This window comes from Sander lucioperca, chromosome 1 (genome assembly GCF_008315115.2).
Source record: "Sander lucioperca isolate FBNREF2018 chromosome 1, SLUC_FBN_1.2, whole genome shotgun sequence".
Lineage (NCBI taxonomy): Eukaryota > Metazoa > Chordata > Actinopteri > Perciformes > Percidae > Sander > Sander lucioperca.
This window is the reverse complement of record NC_050173.1, coordinates 35,469,447-35,491,689: the sequence shown is the minus strand read 5'-3', so window position 1 is coordinate 35,491,689 and position 22,243 is coordinate 35,469,447. Positions and strand designations below refer to the sequence as shown.

The 22,243-nt window shown below is 41.3% G+C and overlaps 1 protein-coding gene across 2 annotated transcripts in view; it reads right to left on the bottom strand.

Moving 5' to 3' along the window:
• Window positions 1-22,243, bottom strand: part of mapk9 (mitogen-activated protein kinase 9) — a 26,260-nt gene extending 4,017 nt beyond the window's left edge. The window contains exons 1-8 of one of the 2 annotated variants that reach the window (XM_031319470.2): window positions 22,007-22,222; window positions 8,788-8,987; window positions 8,403-8,549; window positions 5,471-5,600; window positions 4,404-4,462; window positions 3,950-4,088; window positions 2,834-2,999; window positions 357-428 (exon numbers count right to left, since the gene is read on the bottom strand). In XM_031319470.2, the coding sequence (XP_031175330.1) occupies window positions 357-428; window positions 2,834-2,999; window positions 3,950-4,088; window positions 4,404-4,462; window positions 5,471-5,600; window positions 8,403-8,518 (682 nt within the window). In that variant the 5' untranslated portion in view covers window positions 8,519-8,549; window positions 8,788-8,987; window positions 22,007-22,222. Of the gene's footprint in view, window positions 1-356; window positions 429-2,833; window positions 3,000-3,949; window positions 4,089-4,403; window positions 4,463-5,470; window positions 5,601-8,402; window positions 8,550-8,787; window positions 8,988-22,006 lie in introns of both variants that reach the window. The other variant, XM_036007668.1, reaches the window with a different exon arrangement.

Genomic DNA, 22,243 nt, shown 5'->3' with positions numbered 1-22,243 from the left:
GTGAAGAGGTGACCAAACCCATTAGAAACAGAGAAACGTTCAATATAAATGCAAATGATTGGAGTTGCTTCAATTTGATTCCCTCTATCAATTAAGTGGATTATCGCTATCTGAAAAACAACTCCACAGATTCATAACAGAGAGGGCAGGGAACACACAAAGCTCTCTGATTAAATTGGGGTGTGCTTAGAGGGCATTAATGGCAAATGTCTTGACAGTCAAATGTGCGAGGAAATCTATAAGAAAAGAAAATTGTCAAGATGAATTAAATACTTTGTGTCAAATGAAGGTTTGATGGAGGGTAAAGGAGGGAAGAAGTGGAACAGATCAGAGACAGTGAAAGTGTTTAAGGATACGGTCGGTGCCCTGGAAGATAACGCTGCCCTTAACCATCTCTCCCATGATGCACCCCACTGACCAGATGTCCACTGGGAACAGAGAACATGCACGCACACACGCACGCACGCACACACACACACACACACACACACACACACACACACACACACACAAAATAATATAATGCATGTTATGTACACGGTAAAATGACGCTACAGATGTTGCAGTCACATGGTTTAACTTTTTAATGACAAACATTGAAATGCAGAACACTAGCTCTCGTTATTTTTGGTCAATCCTCTAGCTGTGCCATGGCCTGATGCTTTCATCATATTCATCTTAATGCTGGCTTTCTTCTCTCTGTCTGACTTGGAAACCAGATGCAGCCGTTCAGGCCTTTCTCCTCGCCTCTGCAGCTCTGCTTATCAGTTTACACAGCTGTTTCTCCCTTCATGACTTTCCCTGTGTGTGCGCGCAGCAGAGTAGGCTGTATGGAGTTTGTCTCTCTTTCTCTCGCTCTTAGAGTTGACTGTTTGCTTTAGAGCACCCATGTGTGGCAAACGGCCATTAACTCCTCTCTTCTCTCTATTTCAGTTTCACTGAAGCTGAAAGGTCTGTGTGCTTCGTCTCCAGATCATACAGACCACTTTAGGTCAAGTCTACAAATACACTGCATAAATCCTAAATTGAAACTTTGGACAGGTTACACTAGTCAGTGTGACTGCTTTAACAGGGTAGTTACACTCTAGACTTGGCAAAAATGCTTTCCTGTTAGGCCAGGCCTCTATGTGATGTTTCATGCATCACCTTGTAGTTAAGCTAGTTTAGAAGAGATACAAACAATTTGACTGTGGTTTGTAGACAAATGACACGTTATAAAAATGTTCTGCTTCATTACTTTATTACAGACTGACACTTTTAGGTTTCTCTTAGATTTATTGTAGACTTGCATGGAACTCTGTAGAGTATGCTCTTGGCAGTAAATGTATAAACTATCATCAAACTGCTCTTTCGTATCCTTTTTTTCTCTCTTGGATATATTCTAATGACCTAAATGAACAATTCTTGACAGCATCGATGTCCCCTGACGGTCTTCTGCCTCCAGTTAGAGAAAACAAATGAAAAGGCTTAAAGTGAGAAAAACGAGGCAGGGATACAGTCCCTTCCAGGAAAGAGGACTTTGTGAGAGATCATTTCAGCCATTACAGTAAGCAGCCAACCAACCACAGCAGCAGAGTAGTGCCGTTTACCAACTACCTGTAAAACCTAATCATTACGAATTATTGTGCTGGTCATCAGTATGTCATAGTGGGTTTGGAAAAGTGAAAAAAAAATAAATGGGCCTTTCTAACACAATCTTAAAAATGCATGTACAAATAATAATAATCCATTCCAAGCGGGTTCCAGCCCCTGTGGTGCTTGGACCTCTAATAACCAGTTAGAGACCGACTGATACGGGATCAAAGACTTGAGACTGTGCACTTATTATTCTTAACAGCCTGCACCATCTGTTCAGTTTTGATGGCCTTCTGTTTACTCAAATGCTGCTGTGTATCGCAAACAATCGCGTCTGTTGGACAAAATGTAATGATGACACCGTTTCTGATTTACTTTATGCTTTCCTCTGCGTTATGATCTGTGTTTTTTTTTTTTTTGCAAACTAGCTGACATATAGGAAAGATTTTAATGAATGCCAATATCAACCAATTGTCATGGCTCTTTGTTATAATTTAAAAAATGTTAATGGAGCATTGGAAAGAGAAATGAAACCGTTATCAACAGTGTCAGCTCACAAAAGGTGAATACGTGGTTCACTAAGGACATGAAGAGTTCCAGGGAAGAGCCACCTTTGTGTTAAAGCATTATCATTTCTGCACTGATTATACTGATTTATGTTACATTGAAAAATAATGTCATGTTAATCAAATTATCACGATACCTTTGTTGATGCCAAAACGTGGTGTTAGGAGTGGAGCTTTATTCCTTCATCTACTGTATCTCTCTCATTTTAAAGATATAAGTAGGGCTGGGTATGGTTTGAAGATTTTCGATACCGGTACCGACAGCAATACCGTGACTTCGATACTGGTTCCTAAACGATACTTTTTTTCCGATACAAATTTTATGAAACATAAAGAAATTACAACCTTACGGGACAAATATTTTAATTTATTTTTCAGCTCCTACTACGTAAACTCTCTACGCGTACATAAAGTTTTTCCTGCGTGTCTCTACGACGTGTAACGCTAAACAGCCAATCACAAACATGATTAGATCTTGGTAGAAGAATGCTGCATGCTTATTGGCTTACTGATGCTGATGAGATTTACTCCTTAGGTATTGACATTGGGTATTGAGTGATGAGCCATTTTTCTATACTCGATACTTCAGAGGCAATTTGGTCGCTGCCTAAAAAGTATTGAATTCGGTATCTAGCACTAGATATAGGATCTTTCAAATTAGCGTTGTGAGAATGGTGCTTGGCTGTCCTTACCATTCTCCTTATACTTCATCCCCAGTATGACCTCTGGCGCACGGTAGTATCTGGTCACCACATAAGGGGTCATCATGAAGTTAGTGCAGGCCGTCCGAGCCAGGCCAAAATCCAAGATCTTTAGAGTGCAATCTGACTTCACCACAATGTTACTGGGCTTCAGGTCCTAAGGGGAGAGAAACTCTATAAATCCAGAGAAACATACACACCCAAAAACATTACTCTTGAGGGATTTTATTTCCTGTAGCAGATGGTAGCTGGAGAAAGATTAGAATGGATGCCGGTTGTTTTGTAGCAATTTGTAGCATTTAAACAGGTTAAAGACCTCCACATCCTTAAGTTAAAGCTTTATTGCGTAACTTTTTGATATTAATGAACGTCCGTTACATTCAAGCCATTGCCAAATGAGTTGCTACAAAGTTAATCAGCTCCACACAGTTCTCTTTGTATTTCTCAGTATGGCTATGTTCAGAAGATTGCAGAAACTCGAGTGAAGATAATTACCTCTTCTGAAGAGTCCATCATGTTTTTTTAATTCTCCGTTTCTTCCGTGGCTACTAGCAACTGCGTGGGGGAGGGGTGGGGGCGCATGCGCGTTCACGTAAGGCTTGTATCATGTGGACGCGCAGACAGTTTTGTTGTCATTACTTAGAATTCCTCATGGGGGCGACAGACACTACGCACTACAGCTTTAACAATGTAATTTTAAAATCAAAAGACATGATCCTTTGCTCATGAAGAACTCCTGAAACAAACAGATTTTCTTTAAAAAGTTCAAATTATCTAATGTCACTTAGCAATAAATATTTAGGACTGGATACTTGATTAAATGGCTAATTGATGAGCAAATGAACACCAGCTGAAAACCTGAAGCCAGGTGGTTTACCCAATCGCCTCACATCAGTGATGTCGAAGTGTTCAGTACACCGACATCACTATTGGGCGTGGTTACAGGTGCAACAGAGCAGGCCGGCAACAAAAAAAAAACTTGAAACATTTTAACAAAAGTTGGCAGTAAAATATTAAGTTATTCTTTAAGATATTTCCGCAGTGTGTAAAAACATTACTGTCTTATCAACATTTAGCCCACAGCACAATTATTGCTCGTCCTGTTACCCTGTGGATGATGCCAGCAGAGTGCAGGTGCCGGATGCCACAGAGGATCTGGTAGAGCAGATAGGACATTCTCTCATGGTCCAAGTCCATGTGGATCACCTGGCACAGGCTGGCATCCATCAACTCCATCACTAGATACCTAAAAGCCATGGAAGGAATGAAAACAAGTGAAGTAGGGATACAAAATGGCAAAATGGTAGATAAGAGATGCAAGTGATAAGAGATTAAAAGAGGAGCGGTCAGAAAAAAGAGGCAGAAAAGGTAGTAAAGGACTTCTTAAAGAGATGGTGTCAAACACATAGAAGCAATTAAAGCATAGAGAGCATATAAAAGCAACAGTGCAATAGAAGATGTTGACGAGTAAATCGAGGGATGGTAGTTAAATGCTAGCTTCAGCTAAAATCTCTGCACTGAGTAGATTGTTGCAGCCAAAAAACACAGTACTGCCACTCACAGGTCCTGGAATTCCTCCAAGGACTTCTGAGGCGTGAACACATTGATCAGACGGATGATCTGCAAGCAGAGAGACAGGTCATTAGTCCACTCTGTTACTCTCCCATCTACATCCACTTAACTGTGGAGAGCTAGCCAAATGGAAGGCACGGGACTCAAGTGGGATTGTCTGGATTCTCTCACTCTGATTAAGAAATTACATTCACATTGCAGTGAGCTGACCCTTTCTTTTTCTCAGGTTTGTACATTATTTCAATATTTCTTAGAACAGACAATAAAAGTCTCTGTACTGCCAGTCATATTCCAGTCCTACTGTAAATCCCACCAGCCAAACAAAAGAGGGAGGGAGGCAATTCTTAAATCAGAAAGTGTCTTATGAAACAATACATGAGAAGCTGTGAGGATACAAGCTACATTTTAATTTGACTGCCAGCTGTTTTGAACTGTTTTGCGAAATGTATGAAATAAAAAACGCTTAACTGATTAATTATGTTATAATACAGTACTATATCTGTATCAGACATATGGCACATATTCCAGAGGGTAGGAAAAAGAGCTGACATCAAAGGATGGTTTTCAAGTCTGTCCAATGTCAGGCGCTCATATGAACATTGAAATAAAAAATATATTCCAAACTTGAGACTAATATCAGACTTTAGAGATAATCAAATCAAGTGGGTATCTTACAGTGTACAGTGTTTTAGTACAGAGTTCCCTCTTTGTGTTACTATGCCTCCATTGCAGCTCAGCACAGAAAGACTCTCCGGAGGAAAAACAAAAACATTGTTACTTTGGGTTGTACAAACTTAATTTGTGTAACTGAGATGGCCAAAGTCTCCCATAAACATCGCATGAACTTTGTAACATATTTTTGCCCCAAACGAGGACTGTGGATTTTGTCCCCCATCATACGTTGGAAAGACATGAGGAAAGGATGTCTTCATGGCCAGGATCAACAGAAGATAAGATTAGACCAAGTTCTTCCAATGTACATATGGGCACCTGACTAATGCTTTCAATTTAGACAGACTTTAAAAAATGTGAACATATCCTTTAAATAGGTCTTACATTTTTGTGATTGACACATTTGAGCAGCACTAGCTCCCTGTAGGCACGCTTAGCATGGGTCTGGTTCTGGAAGGGCCGACACAGCTTTTTCACTGCCACTGGTATACCAAGGACTGTATCTAGAGCAGAGCTGGTTACATGTTGTATAGAGGAGGGAACAGACAGAGAGAAAGTTATCAAGAAAGAAAATAAATGCATCCTGCAGAGCAAAGCTGTTTTTACCATCAACTTGAAGAGGAAAAAAAGCTAGCTACCTGTCTTGTCAATTATCCTTTAAAATAGGTTAAAGAGGTGCAAGAGTTTTTTTTTTCTCTCTGCAATTTAAACACTAAACTAGAACTGCAAGCAGTTATGACGGGGTCCAAGCCTCCCGGCGCCAGTCACCCCCAACGACCCGGGGAGCCAAAAAAAAAACGTTGGGGAGGCAAACGTCGGGAAATATCGAGAGGTGCGAGCCGCAAGGTCTGCGGTAGATTGCCGTTGCAAATATCCCAGAGCCCTAAAGGATTTTTGACAACCTCTGGTCCGTCTGGTTTTATTTTCTATAAAAGCTTGTAAAACATCAACCCTGTTGTCCATAATCAATCTATGAACATCATTTCTTTTCAGGAAAAACTGGGCTATTAGAATATTTGTGCTGCATTGAGGTCACTTGAATGTTAAAAAGGTTGTAGGACCATAAAGACAAATAAATAAATAAAACGGAACATGAATCTCACAGATATATATTGATATCACACACACAGCAATGCCAGACAAGCATTTGTGTTGTCTAAAACAGTTCTATATATTTTGAGTCATCCAGTGCAAAAATAAACATATTGAACATTATAACTCATATATAAAGGACAAACTATTTACATTTCTTACATACAGTGTATCAATCTTGGATGTAACAGTATGGATTAATTGCACAAAGACCCCGAAAAACTCTGGATTTATAGGCTGGATACAAAACCTTCTGTAAGGGCTAGGAAGACAACAAAGACATCAGCAGAACGGGGCGACTGTTAGCTTTTAGCTCCAAAAGACTATGTTTCTACTAGTTATATTTATAAAGTTATTAAGTTATGAATCAGAAGTGCCGTTTGGCATTGTATACGACACGCTCGACCTCAGAAGGGGTAAAAAGGCCCAAACTGGTCTACGTTGACTATAGCGCCATCGATTTACCGATGTAAATTACCCATTGTACATCTACCCTGTTAATTTAAAGTTATTCACTTTAGTGTAAGTGGTGAATCCAAACATGGGTCCCATGGGCCACGCCCACTTTGACCAATCAGTACCCCACTGTAGGGGGGCCTCAGGAGTGGTCCTAGAGGATACCCATCAAATTTTGTAAAAATCAGATGAACCGTTCATGAGATATAAACTTTTTGTACTTGTAGTGGCCCCTAGTGGACAATTTTCGTAAAATGTGTGGGGCACCTCCAGAGGGTCATAGAAAACAAGAATCTAAAGTTTCGCGTTGATAGCATTTATTTTGATCGAGATATGGCAAAGTTAGTGTTTTCATAGTTAGATACACAAATTTGTTCGTGCGTAATATGCGCAATTTTTATCCTATAAAAATTCCTTTGATAACGTTTTGTCAGGTCGGTCTGGAGATGCTACTTGCCAAGTTTCGTGCAGATCGGTCGCACAGTCTAGGAGGAGATCGAAAAAGTAGGTTTTTGATAAATCGCGATTTTTCACGCATAAAAGTCTAGGCGGAAATGGGCATGGCCTATATCAGGAGATTCAGTTGGATCCAGGGAACACGAGGATATATGCTTTTTAAATGTGTGATGTACGGTTTGGGAGTTATAGGGCCAAACGAGTTTTTTTTCTGCTATAACGCCACCTAGTGGTGGAAGTGGGTCAATTGTTGCGCCTGAGGTCCTTGCGGAGTTTTGGACCAGTCCTGAAAATGGCACTCCACCACCATGTACGGTTTAGGCTGTAGCGGGAGTTTTACGCGGAGAAGAATCCTTAGAAATCCTTAGAAAAACAACAGGGTTCTACAGCCCTGCTGTGCGAACGGCGTAGCTTTGCTACCGCCGGTTCTTCCAGACTCTGGCTTGGACCCCTAATAATCAATAATCAAATCCCCAAAGAAGAGGAAGCAGCATAAAGAAGATCTGCTTGCAGCCACTAGGGGTTGAAATGTGCATTACATTTACCCAATACAGAAATGTTGTAATATTTATTTATGAGTATTTTAAAAATGTATCTATTTTTAAGTCTTACCAGTAGTACAAACAAATTAAACTTCCTACAGTCCCACATAACCCACATAACTGTATTTTACACCCCAAAGTTTTCAAAGATATCAAATGTGTTAGTCTGAATTTTGGGATGATTTGAATAAAATGACACGCAAAACATCTACAATATTTACATTTAATGCAATGATGCAGCCAAAAAACACGAGTCTTGGGTGTGAATATTTCGCTCAGTTAAACATCATACAGCTTCAGTGAAGGGTGAGAACAAGTTAAAGGTGCAGTAGGTAAGACTTATAAAACTAACTTTCTGTCATATTTGCTGAAACTGACGCTATGTTCCAGTAGAACTACATGAAGTAGGTAATAAAAAAAAAAAGATCTGGGTCCTCTGGCACCACCTACAGCCTGTAGTGTGATTTGCAAAAATACACCGCTCCCTGTTCAGTTGCACCAATCAGGGCCAGGGGGGGTGTCTAACTGCGTGCCAATCACTGCCCATGCACACACATTCATTCTCCCCTGTGGGGGGAGGGGCTTAGGAGACCGTTTTGGGCTTTAGCGGAAAGGGGGGAGGGACTGAGAAGTTGTTGATGTTCAAAATTTTTGGTTAAGTCCTGGATCTTCGCAATCCTACATACGGCACCTTTAACAATGAACATACTGTATAAGTCATATTGTCAGACAGTGTGGAATACAAGGATTTCTCTAATCTTAAAGCTTACCAGACGATGCCCTGGGCCCCGGAGCCGATGGCGCGGAGCTGCTGGTAGCGCTTGAGTACAGTGAAGGTGGAGTCTCCCACCTGAACGCTGTAAAACTGGCCGTCCGCCTCACTCATCCTGCTGAACAGTCAGGACCACCAGCGCTGTCTGCAGGAGGCCAACAAAACACATACAGAGGGGGAAAAAACTGATTAACACCCAAACAACATGACGGACTTCATGCCAGGCAGTACAGCTGTACACAAAATCATCTATCTCCAAATCGGCATGCAGAGTGGTAAGCAATTTATAGCACGTTAATAATCCTATATCAGCGTGATGAGGCTATTGCACGTATTAAAAGGAACTTGACACCTTTTTTTTTCCAGTCCACTGAATCACTCAAATAATCCACAGTGAATGGCAGGGCCTAATATGGTTCCATCTGTCAGTCCTTGGCATCACTTCCTCTATTTTCATCCCAGTATCTAAAGCCAACCAATCTATCAGCACAGCTTTCTGCCCAGTTTGTTCATCTGACAACGGTAACAGTGGATTGGAGCTGAAGTCGAGGCTGTAAATGTTTTGGTGTTCCCGAGGCTCTCACTGACACACTGACACACAGACACACACACACACACAGACAGACAGACAGACAGACAGACAGACAGACAGACAGACAGACAGACAGACAGACAGACAGACAGACAGACAGACAGACAGACAGACAGACAGACAGACAGACAGACAGACACACACACACACACACACAGCATTAGGGTTAAGCATGGTTATTATTATTTGATTTGCATCAAGCTTCAAAACAAGTGTGTGCATGGCACGAGCGCATGGTAACTGATACATGTTAATAGACATAAACACGTGATGTGTTTGTGTGTTCATAAAAAACAAATGCCAGTGTTAGCATTGATTACTCAGGCAGGAAGTGGAGGAGGAGTATTTTTCTTGGCCAGGGTTTGTATGCGAGTATGTGTGGGCGAGGGCACACAATTGTGTAGCTATGCAACAGCGAGCAGTCATGGCTGTTTGTCATCCCTTCAGAAAACAGCCACAGGATGAATGGAGTATGATAGTTTAGCCTTCTCTGTTTGACAGGCAACAAGGACACAAACAGGCGCTGGGTTTCCTTGTTAGAGAGACAAAGTGCTAAAGAGAAAGAAGCAGCACGGGAGTGGTTATGATCAAATAGAGCCAAAAAAAACCTCAAGCTGTGTCAATTGTAAAGCTACTCAGTCTCAGCTTTAACACTGCGACAGCATGAAGGGCCATTCACATTGTACACGGCATGTGCTGCGCTCGCCACTATGGTTGTCCTATTCCCAAATATATTTGTTGTGCTTGCCGCCGGGCTAAGCGCAAACTTAAGTCATACATGCGCCAATATTTGAATGCACGTCACGTCTGCGTCCGGTGTTTACAGCACACGTGCAGTACATGCGACATTGTAGTGATTTGGTAGCAAAGATGTTTCTGTCTTTGAACCAAAAGAAAGCCCTGGCCCTGGTTGTGAGGAGAAGACGGAGGAGGGCAGCAGCAAGAAGGGTGTGGGTGCACGAGACCCTCAGGTCCAGAGAGCAGTTGGGGGAATTCCGGCTGGTGAAGGAGCTCCACTTTCACTTTGACCGGTTCCAAGGGTACTTTCGGCTCAACAGGGAGCAATTTGACAGTCTGCTGACGAGAGTCGGGCCTACGATTTCCCGGAACATTCCGAAAGCCCATTTCTACAACGGAGCGTCTGGCTATTTGTATCTCCCTGACGTGTGGCTCCAGAAAAGACAGTATGGAAAAGTACTTCCAACTAGGGCTGTGCTCGATTGAAGAAATTCTTAGTCGACTAACACTCATTCAATTGTATCGACTAATCGATTAGTTGATTTAATCGACAGATCTGTAAATCTGAGTTTCTCTGCAAAGAGTCATGCAAAAGCACCACTTTAATTCTTGTGTTTACCAGAGATGTGCTCGTACGTTTCTTGGAAATAAGTCATTCAGCATGAAAAAAGCATAAAACATGACTAATCGACTAATGAAATCTTAGTTGACTAAGACCAAAACGACCGATTAGTCAACTAATCGACTAAGAGGGAGCAGCCCTACTTCTAGGGCTTTGACTTTTGCCAAAAAATCATATTCGAAGTTCGTTTGTTTATGAATATTAATATTTGAATATATTCGAATATTTATTAATAATATTTTGACCATTAAATGCCTTCAGTAAGGCTTATATTGGTATCAAACTTCGTATATGTTCTGTCCACCAGAGGGCAGTGTATCAGTCAGTAGGCGTGCAATGATGTTGTTAGAAGAAAAACACACTGCCACCACTGTTTTTTTTTAAATTAAAAGTCTGACCCTGGATTAAACACAAACAATATGCTTTCAACAGGAAGGTCGGATATTTCACCGTAGCCTACGTAAGTGGTCTGATGTTTATACTTTTGCGCTGGTGTGTGCGTCGAGCCGTGTGTGTATGTGTGTGTGTGTGTGTCTGGGGAGTGTGTGTTGTGAGAGAGTGACGGTGATTACCGGTAGCTTCAGAGCGAGTAGCGACTCTATAGTCTTAGTGAGAGAAGCAAAGTGTCTCCTCTGTTCTTTCTGACCACGGTGGGAAATCTGTAGCAGGAGAAGTTAACCCTCTCCTTGATTTGACGTTGTTTATGGAGAAAGAGAACCAGGAAATGAGTCGGGGGAAATGCGCTACCAAGCCACGGCCGAGCGACGTGCGTCGCCGCGACGTGTAGTTACATTTTGAAATGCGTGAAAAAGCCTCGGAATCTGAATTGAAAACAAGGTTTACAAGCAAACACATTTACAAAAAAATAATGCCCATAACAGGTTCGAAATTCGAATATTAAGGGCTGCCTAATATTCGTTCGAATATCAATATTTTTTTTAATATTCGAATTATATTCGGATATCGAAATTCGGCGTCAAAGCCCTAACTTCCAACCACTTTTTTTGTCTCTCTGTTGCCTCCTCTCCTTTATGTACCTGTCCCTTAGGTTCTTCCACCTTTTCTTACACTCCTCTAAATAGATGAAGACATGTGTGGGTTATTTTCTTTTCTAAATAAAATGTTGCATTTCAACACTATGTGTCATTGCATGTTTACATACATAAGTAAGAGGTCTGCAGTCATTGCAGTTGGGTATAATAAAGCTAAGATATGAGCCTACATTCATAAATTCATCATTCATTCTCTGGAAAACACTTTGTTTAATGCATATGTGCAATTAATTCCTCCAAAACTGGAGCTCACACACTTGGAAATGGGTAGTTATTCTGTGTAAAGGCTACATATCTATATGTGAACTTCAATGACAATGAACATGACTTGTGTCAATCAGTCCAAACATATTTTACATCATATAAACATACAAATACAAATATATCCTACAAATACCTGTATGGAGCTGTATAATCATCTTGGTATTTGGTTTTCGCAGCTCACAACAGTAGGCTACAGTTCTTCTCAGTTGCTTTGGCGCATTTCTCAGATCAGAGATGACAATAATGTGTAACATTGTCACATAGGGAATAGTGCTCCCTTTCATGTGCATTGTTCATTAGACTATACTTACAGAGTGAACTGTTAAATATGGACAACACAAAGCAGTTTCACTATCTTGGTATAAACAATGGCGTAAGGACTTGTCAGTTTGATTCATTGGTATAAATACTTGCTTTGGACACAAACAAAAGATTTCCAGCAAGATACACGATTTTTTAGGTCAGTCACTATGCGGTGCAGTTTACACCAATTGTTTTAAGAAATGCACTCACTGTTGTGCAAATGCAAATTATGATTTGACAAATGCACCAAAGTAACTGAGAAAAAATGTAACATAGGATTGTATTTCAGTGGAGACATGTCCATGTTGATTTCACATAGCTAAAACAAGCCTGAATGATTTAAATTAAGAGGCTACAATAACCTACACAGCTGGCATGCCTATTATGGTGAAAATATGTGTCCACAGCATAGTTTTGCGTCCGACGTCTCTGTACGACCTTGAACTTGTGTCGTAGCCTATACAGCTCTGGGAGATCGCTGACGGCCAAAATCAACCTCTCGTCCATGTTCTGTTTGTGGATCTACGTTTATTCTGTGTTTTTGTTGTTTTCAGACATTTGTATGCATGTCACAGCGCATTGCGGCCGCTCTTGCACATGCCGCGGTCAAAGTTGAACCATGTTGAACTTTGACTGCGGCACGCGCTTTGCTCAGCGCAGCGGCAGACCAGTTCTTGCGCGTGCAAGCCATTGACAATAATGGGTTTCATAGCGCAGCGCTGCCGCTTGCGCGTACAACGTGAATGGCCCCTTAGAAAGAACTGCAGTGAGCTACATCAGTAAGTAGAGTTGGACCAACTGCCAGCTGCTGAACTACTTGACTGTTATTGCCTTTTGTTTGATATAATTAGTGGAGGGAGGGAACATTGTAGTTACATGTTTGCTATCATACTACTATGAATACTAGTGCTGTCAGTTAAACGAGTTATTAACGGTGTTAATGCAAACCCATTTTAATGGCGTCAATTTTTTTATCGCGAGATTAACGTTCTTTTTGGCCTAGCAAACTTTGTACTAGTAACTAGTAACGTTCGAAAATCTACAACACCACACCGGATCTAGCTAGACCGGAAACAAAACAACAGGCACGCCGCACACACTTGTTTGAGCTTGTGAGCCGGCCAAAGAGTAGTAGGCTAACGTTACGTTTTGAGTGGATGGCGAGCGCAAGATGCTGAAATGGATGCCAATAAGATTCTGAATGGAAAATTTACTTTTAAAAAGTTGCCAAATGGTTCCATTGACAAGACCAACGTGATCTGTGTGTTTTGTCGTTGTGAACTGAGCTATCATCGCAGCACGTCCAGTCTGCAATACCACTTGATGGCCAAGCACACAGCTGATGCGAATTCTCCGCCCCCTCGTCAAAGCCAGGCGACAAAAGCACAAAGCAAGCCAATCCACTTTTCCATGTTAAGAGCATTAAAATGAGAAAAAAGTAATTGGACAAAAAGAAATCTAGGGACATTTAGAATAGATAAAAATGTGCGATTAATTGCGAGTTAACTATGAAATTAATGGGATTAATCGCGATTAAATATTTTAATCGTTTGACAGCACTAATAACTACCAACCAAATCTGCAGCCATTTCATTTTTTTGTCAAAAGATAAACCATATAACAAATAAATCAACTGATCGTATATTGTCATTATTATTAGTAGTAGAAATAGAAGTATAAACATGATGAGTGATTAATGAAACAAATGTTAATCGTTTTTAAATTCATACTTTGAGCTTTTTATTATGATTTTGACATTTTAAGGAGGTAAATCAGTAATTAACAAGTATCAATGAATTAATTGTTGCAGCCTTAATATAATTTTTTAGCTGCGACCAGCAGCTCTATAGCTTGCTTTGTCGGTAGGTCGACAAAAAGTTCCCCACAGCTTTCGCCCTAGGACGCTGAAATTTGGCATGAAGGTCAAGTATTTATGAGGTTGTGTTTGTGTGTGTGTATGCATGAACGCGTTGATGCATGCCCATACATGGTTACACCTATTGCAAATTTGCGCTTGTTCATATATCAGTGTTGGCAAAAACTAAAATGAAAGTAGGGCTGGGCGATGTGGAGAAAATCAAATATCACAATATTTTTGACCAAATACTTTGACATCGATATCACCACAATATTGGGGGGTTGAATTGGTGCTTTTACAAAATATATACACAATGAGATTTGTGATAAATAATCATCAGTAATGTGGATATGCAAATAATAGGAAAGCTAACACAGTCTGGTAAGTTCAGACAATTGCATCACTTTACTGTAATGCAACTTGTAAAACCAAGAAAAGACAACTTATGCCATATTATGATATTATGATATCCAAAATCTAAGACGATATCTAGTCTCATATCACGATACTGATATGTTGCCCTGCTCTAAATGAGGAGATTTTGGAGTAAAACATACATGTACTGTATATTATTTTACTAGATATATTATTATTTGCTGTTTTTTCCATTCCCATTTTTTTGTATAATAATGCAATATAAAGAAAATGGCAAAGATGGGAATAATAAACTGTTAAAAAATTTTTCAATAATGTTTATCATGGCGCAGTGAAGTCTGTCACCATCTTCATTAAATCATTTTATTATTGATCTGGTTAAATACATTAAAATCAATTAAAAAACAATTTACTGGGTGCCTAGGTAGCTCGCCTGGTAGAGCGTGCGCCCATATACAGAGGTTTACTCATCGACCTGCGGCCCTTTGCTGCATGTCATTCCCCTGCCTACTTTCTTCCTCTGCCTCCCCAGCTTTGTCTCCTCCTTCTCACATGTCGTACGTCCAGCTGGCTCTCACACTACACCCAAAGACCTTTACTTTCTTTGTGCTTCTCTCACTTCCTCTCATTATCCTTGGCTTTCTTTATGCTCCTCCTGACATTCCCTCACTCATCTGCCATTTTCTTGGCTTCTCCCATTTCCCCTGTGGCCTCTTCACATATATCCCCACTGAGGGACTGACAGATATATTCTTGATGAATATTTTGATTATCAAAGCAGAGCTTTTCCCACTTGATTACATAATTGTTTAAAATGCAGGTGCAGCAGAAACTACATGCTAAGGCCTTGGCTGTGCTACATTTTTCCTTGACATACAGGCAGCATGTAGTCTAGGCCACAGATTCAACACAGCACATGAACACTTTTGTGCAACAAATCTCCTGCAACACATTTCCCTCTGAGAAAAATACAGGCTCTGCTGTTTTAGCTTGAAGGTTGCGTTCGCTAAAAGTGGCACTTTGATATTTTTCTCCAGTATCTGTTTACCTCAGCGTCTGGTTTTTCATTCACAACACACAAATCAACCTAAGAACACTATAAAAGGGGCCATTAATCATAACCAAAACTAATTTCAGCTGCAGCAGGCGCAGCATATGTACAATCCTTCACTTGATGCCAAGCTAGGCACGACTAGGCTAAATGTACAGTTGACTCACTCAGCACAGATATATGGACACTGACAGTGAAAAAACTAGTGTAGAGAAAATTGCATGAAAGCTCAAAAAGCAAGACAGACACCAGTAGACACCGGCTATAGTTCTGGCCAGCAGGCATTGAGGAATTTGTTCAAATGTAAAAGGGATTCGATTAGGGTAGATGAAAGTTAATGTCCCTGAGGGAAATCTAGGTCATTGCAGGTAGGCTACAAGTGGGACATATCAAAGACTATAAGGATATAAAGACAGAAAGAACAAAACAAGCTTACTTATATCACAGACATATTTAGCAAACATGTGATCATAGCATTAGTCATAGCGGTACAATCACATCGCTTGACCTCTGACAGTATCATGAGACAGCTGGTCTCGCATTTCCAGACCTAGTATCTTCACAGTGCTGCGGAGTAAGGTCTGGCTCCTCCACACATACATTCCAGGATAGGAGAAAAAACATGCTCTGGGTTGTTTGCATTTCTTTTAACCAATCACAAACGTCCTTGGCAGCGCTAAGCTCCGGTTGCAAAGATGGTGGCTCTGCAAATTGGTCTCGGGAAGGAACTTGTTTTGGTGGAACATCTGTACCCCGCAAAAGAAAACAGCACATACAATATTAAATGAAGTTAAAGCTTTAGTGCGTAACTTTTGGATATTAATGAACTTCCGTTACATTCAAGCCATTGCCAAATGAGTTGCTACAAAGCTAATCAAGACTATCAGCTCCACACAACTCTCTGTATTTCTCAGTATGGCTATGTTCAGAAGATTGTGTCGTCTGGCAACTTTCGCATGCACAAACTCGAGTGAAGATAATTCAGTCCATCATGTTTTTTACATCCTCCGTGTCCTCCTCGGCTACTAGCAACTGCCTGGAGGAGGGGGTACGCGATCACGGAAGGCTTGTATCATGTGGACAGTTTTGTTGTCATTACTTTGAATTCCTCATGGGGGCAACAGAAACCATGCACTATAGCTTTCACTGTTCACACAATACAGTAATGTGAGCTATTTAAATTAGCTGGATACATGGTTAAACCTTAAACATAATTTACCAGTGTATCGCCGTGTGTATTTTATCCATAGCAAATCCCCGCCAATAGGTCCCAAAACTTTCCGGTTAGACAGTAAATGCCGTAAACATACTCCTTGTAAATCTTTACAATCACTCACTGAAAGAACTAAGCAGGCCTGCCTTTTTGCCCGAGCTTGCTAGCTCAAAGTTTGTTGTTGTTTCCCGAAGAGAACGGAGTTAGACAGGGGCAACATACATCGCGATTATCCTGGAAATGATTTGTCGTTGATCCAGCGTATGATACAGCTAATTACAACATTAAAGATCATTATCTACAACACATCAATATGTAATGGAAAGCCTGCCTATACAATGGCAAAATACCACACACACACACACACACACACACACAAAATCCAATCCTAGGGTGGACAATTAACCGTATAATAATGGTTTTCATGATTTTGGTTTTAGTAATTAATTAAACCTGATCAGTCACAATGTTAACTGCCAGTTTCTAAGTTACAAACTGTCTGATCACAGAGGTTTCTTCAGAGGACGCTGTAGTTACCAGTCTCTGCCTCCCAAACATTATTAAGGCTGCATAAAAGAGCACTTTAATGCAAGTGTTTTCTGTGTAGGAATAATTTAGCGGTTTGCTTTCTCTTTGGTAATATTATTGATCTACTTTGATTTATATTTTGCTAGAAAAAATAAGAAAAACTTCATGATTTTTGAAGAGACCAAAATATAATTTATTTTGCCATGCGCTTTTGTCCAATACACATTTGGACATTTCCCCATACACACAGCTTAGATCTGAAGCACTTTGGGGGTCAGTGTCTTGCTTAAGGACAACCAACTCTACAATTAAAGCTGCAAGCAGCGTTGGACGGGCCCTCGCTCCTCTGTGCGCGTCGGGGTTACTGGCAGACGCCGCTCCTTGCGACCGTGCATTAGCGCGGCACTCAGACACCGCAAATCGTCACCAATGAAAAGGGAACTCCCTGCTGAGTTCAATGATACCTCACACAAGACTCTACGTCATACAGTTCATTAGCTGTGAAAGGGGGGCGTGGCTAAAGCATAGGCGGTGGGCCAAACCATGACCAATGAAAACTCAACTCTCGGTTGAGTTCAATGATACCCCACACAAAAGTGTACAAGAAACGGGTCATTAGTTATTAAAGGGGGCGTGGCTTAAGCATATGGGGCGGGGCAAACCACCAATTAAAAAGGAACTCTTTGCTGAGTTCAATGATACCTCACACAATAGTAGGGCTGGGACGGTTACCGCATTACCGCGGGCACGTGACGCCTACCGCGGGTCTGAGCTCGTCACCGTCATCACCGCAAAAAAACATTGGCCTGCACATGTGTGCACGTTGTGTCTAATGACATGGATTCATTGATTCTGATGACATGGATTCATTGATTCTGATGACATGAATTCATTGATTCTAATGACATGGATTCATTGATTCTGATGACATGGATTCATTGATTCTGATGACATGAATTCATTGATTCTGATGACATGGATTCATTGAGTCTAATGACATGGATTCATTGATTCTAATGACATGGATTCATTGATTCTAATGACATGGATTCATTGATTCTAATGACATGGATTCATTGATTCTGACATGGATTGTGTCTGATGACATTGTGTCTTACATGGATTCAATGTTTTCTAAACAAAACTTATCAAAAGATGGAGCAAATCCGCCCTTTCGCGAGTTGGAGAGCGCAATAGTCCATGACACATAATAACATTCCATTCGTATTGACTATTAGGCCTATACGCGAGAGTAGCCTACCTGTGTAATGTCTTGTATCAGAGAAATGTCTTTGCCTTTCCTACAATGTATTACGGTAGGAAAGGCAAAGACATTTCTCCGTTCTCAGCTGAGGTAGACACATTAACGTTGCAGCTGCAGTGTTTACCATTGCACATTAGCCTAGCAGCTAACGGAGTTTCCTTCTGTTTATAGCTTTATCCCAGCACGGTTGAATTTCAGCCTGCATGCATGTTTTGCGTAGCCTAAAACAGAGCGGCTTGTATTGGTAGAGAGAGCAACAAGTTAGCGGACTGTCGAGTCGCCCTCTCGGCTCTCTGTCTGCTCAGCTGCTAGACGGGCTGCACTCTGGCTGCAACATGTTGTAAGGTTTAAGCCGATGTTTTTCGGGGGCAACGCCATTCACTTTACCGGCAGTATTGACAATAGATGGGCACCTGGGTAGCTCACCTGGTAGAGCGCGCCGCGCGCCCATATATAATGATCTCTTTCCCTTTTAACGCCATAGTTATGTAGGCATGTGATTTATGTTCATTTCAACACTTCTCTTATCAAGGAGTTGATAAGAGAAATGACCTTCACCATCATCAACCCAAGCTCATCATGACTACTGTCCAGTTCAGTCCAGTGCAGCCTTATAGCGGGCCCGGGTTCGACTCTGACCCTTTGCTTGCTTTCCCTTTGTCATTCCCCCTCTCTCTCCCCTTTAATGTCTTCAGCTGTCCTGTCAAATAAAGGCTTAAAATGCCCCAAAAAATATCTTTAATAAGAAAAAAAAAGTATTGACAATAGATAAAGCCACCGTGTCTTGAGAAGCTCTAGCTTGTTGTTTTATTGTTCACTTTTAACTCACTTTACATCAACTTTGCTATCTCTTTTTCCTCTCGCTTTTCCTCACTGCGTCACTCATACACTACTTCTCCGTTACCGCTCGCTCTCCTTGCGCGACCACACGGGCACTGACGTCACTCACTTAAGGCACCCTGCCATTCTCGCTCTAACTTACGCTACTCTCATAAAGGGGGTTGTGGTATACTGCTCTACCGCAGGAATTTCTTGCTTTTCAACCAAGGTAAGAAAAAAATCCATACCGTCCCAGCCCTACACAAAAAGTCTACATCAATGGGTCATTAGTTATAAAAGGGGGCGTGGCTAAAGCATAGGGGCGGGTCAAACCATCACCAATTAAAAAAGAACTCTGCTGAGTTCAATTATACCTCACACAAGTGTCTACCTTAAACGGTTCAAATTGTATGAAAGGAGCGTGGCCTGAGTAAGTGGGCGTGGTTTAAGTATAGGGGCCGGCTCAGTATCACATGTAGACCACACATAAGTTTCATGTGAATCGGATGATGTTTGTCACATAAGGCTGATTTCCTGTTGCCAGTGGGGGGCGCTATGACCAAAAGTCAATTTTTGCCTATAAATGTCCTCAGGCCTGGACAATGTACACTAAAGTTTCAACAACTTCTTCGTTCATCGATAAATGCTCAAAATGGCCACCACACCACGCCCACACCGTTGGACAAAAAGTTTTGCTTTTAATAACTTTTCATCGTTAAGGTCTTTAGATGACACAGACCGAATTTGAAGTCAATCTGATGAAATCTCTAGGGGGAGTTCGTTAAAGTATAGCATCTTGAATTTTAGGCCTACTACCTGTAGCAACTAGGGGGCACTATGACTTTGAGTAAATATCAGCCTTTATATGCACTCAGGGTTGGACACTTACGAATCCTGAAAAGTTTGGAGCCAATTGGACAATGTACACTCAAGTTACATCCACTTCCTGTTTCAATGGCGAAACGTACAAAATGGCTGCCCCGCCACGGCCATGCCCTATGACGAAAAGTTTTTCTTTTAATAACTTTTCATCTTTAACGTCTTATGATGACCAAATTTGAAGTTGATTGGATGAAATCTCTAGGAGGAGTTCGTTAAAGTACGACATGTGGAAATGGCCAAAATCGCACTAATGACATTTTTTGTACTTACTGACATGCTTCATATGTGTACCAAGTTTCGTGAGTCTACGTTAAACGCACTGCAGGGGTTCCATTTTTTTTTTTACTTTGTAGGGGGCGCTAGTAAGGCAGGCCTGATGCGTGTGCAAAGTTTTGTGAGTTTTTGAGTATGATAAGGTCCCCAAAAAGGCGATTCATTGCACGGGAAAAGAAAGAATAATAATTCCTTCAGTTTCAATAGGGCCTTCGCCACTGTCGGCGCTCAGGCCCTAATTAAGGACTGACATGTTCTACCAAGATACCAACTGAGCTACAATCGCCTCAAAATCAACCAAAACAATTGCAATTTAGATATTTTCCTAAACTATGGAGCCCTCGTCAATCTAATAGTTATTTAATGCAATATAAAGTGCTTTAGTAAATGAGGTTAGTGTGTAACACGTGCCACATGTGCCATCATTCAAATATTAAACACATAAGCTTAACTAATTGAAAACAGAACAATGTCAAAGTTAAAATGTCAAAATGCCTCATCATGGCAAGACAATGTATTACGATATGTTGCCAGTGTACTGATAAGGTGTGGCATTATTAGGAGACATACTTGTATACTGAGTATTTGGAAGGCAAGCATAATGATCTCTTTCCCTTTTTCTTTTAACTCCATAGTTATGTAGGCATGTGATTTTTGTTCATTTCAACACTTCTCTTATCAAGGAGTTGATAAGAGAAATGACCTTCACCATCATCAATCCAAGCTCATCATGACTACTGTTCAGTTCAGTCCAGTGCAGCCTTGGGGTCTGACGTGGCCTTGGCTCTCAGTTGGGAGCTGGATGGGAGTCAGTGAGCTCGCTATGGTATCAGATTAGCATGGCCTGAAGACTCAGCCACTCATCCTGATGTGGCAGAGTTATAAAACACAGAGCGAGTAAAACTACATTCAGGCTGCTGCTGCTGCACTAGAGTCTAGAGACGTGTCTCTTGAAGAGGATGAAGGATGCTAAGTATGTATTAATGGGAAAAGATGCCAATACCACTTGTGTTGGTCTTGAAACAATTGTTATCCTTTCATGTGTGTACTGTACTGTGCATATATGACCCCACTGTACTGGCGGCTCAAACCACCCATGCCAACCTGTTTATGCTTTGACATGCTTCAGATTTCAGACATGGCAGATTAATCCCGTGTAGGCCTACATGGTGCCTGATTTGTTGACAAGCTGAAACTTGCCTCTGATATACCATGCCAAATAAAATATAGCACTAGCGTTAGCTTTCATCACATTCACACCTGCTTTCGTGGCAACTGTGGTATTGGTTTAAAAACCTGAGCATAACGTTACGTTACTTACTGAAATGTCATTCATTTGGCTCAATGTAGGTAGGCTACATAGCGTAGGTCTATGGGTAAGATATGTACACTGAAAACCTTAAGTTATAACATAACCTTGATGTAAAACTGATAATTTCCACAATTTCCACACGCAGCATGCCTAACGTTACTCTAAAATACACAAATACACACACAAAGGTATGAAGTCACCCGTGTATGACACACCGCGGCCGCAGCACAGCTGGTACTCGGTGGTTTTACAGTCAGAAAGCCTAGTCACACTAACATAAACCCCGGTTAAATTAACGTCGCGTTTGGTCCGTTACAAAGTTACCAAGGCCTACACTACCCGTCTTTTTCACTTCTGTCAGAAGCAATGCGGTAGTCGGGCCAGGGCTGAACTGAAAGCTCTGACCGAGCAACATACGGCGGAGGAGGCGGCAGCGGCACCAGCAGAGAGACCTACCTTCTCCCTTCGCCGCTCCCAGGACACTCCTATGCATCGAAAACACAGATAAAACACTCTCTCCGTCTGTCAGGCACAACCTAGACTTGGAAAAGTTTAGGAGAACGGGCTGTCACGACAGATCAGATAGACCTTCCTCCAATTCCTAGCTAACTCTCTAGCGGCAGCACGGAGGGACGGGTGCGGAGGAAGGGAACGCCACAACAAGCACAGAGCGAGCATGCGGGTGACGTCATC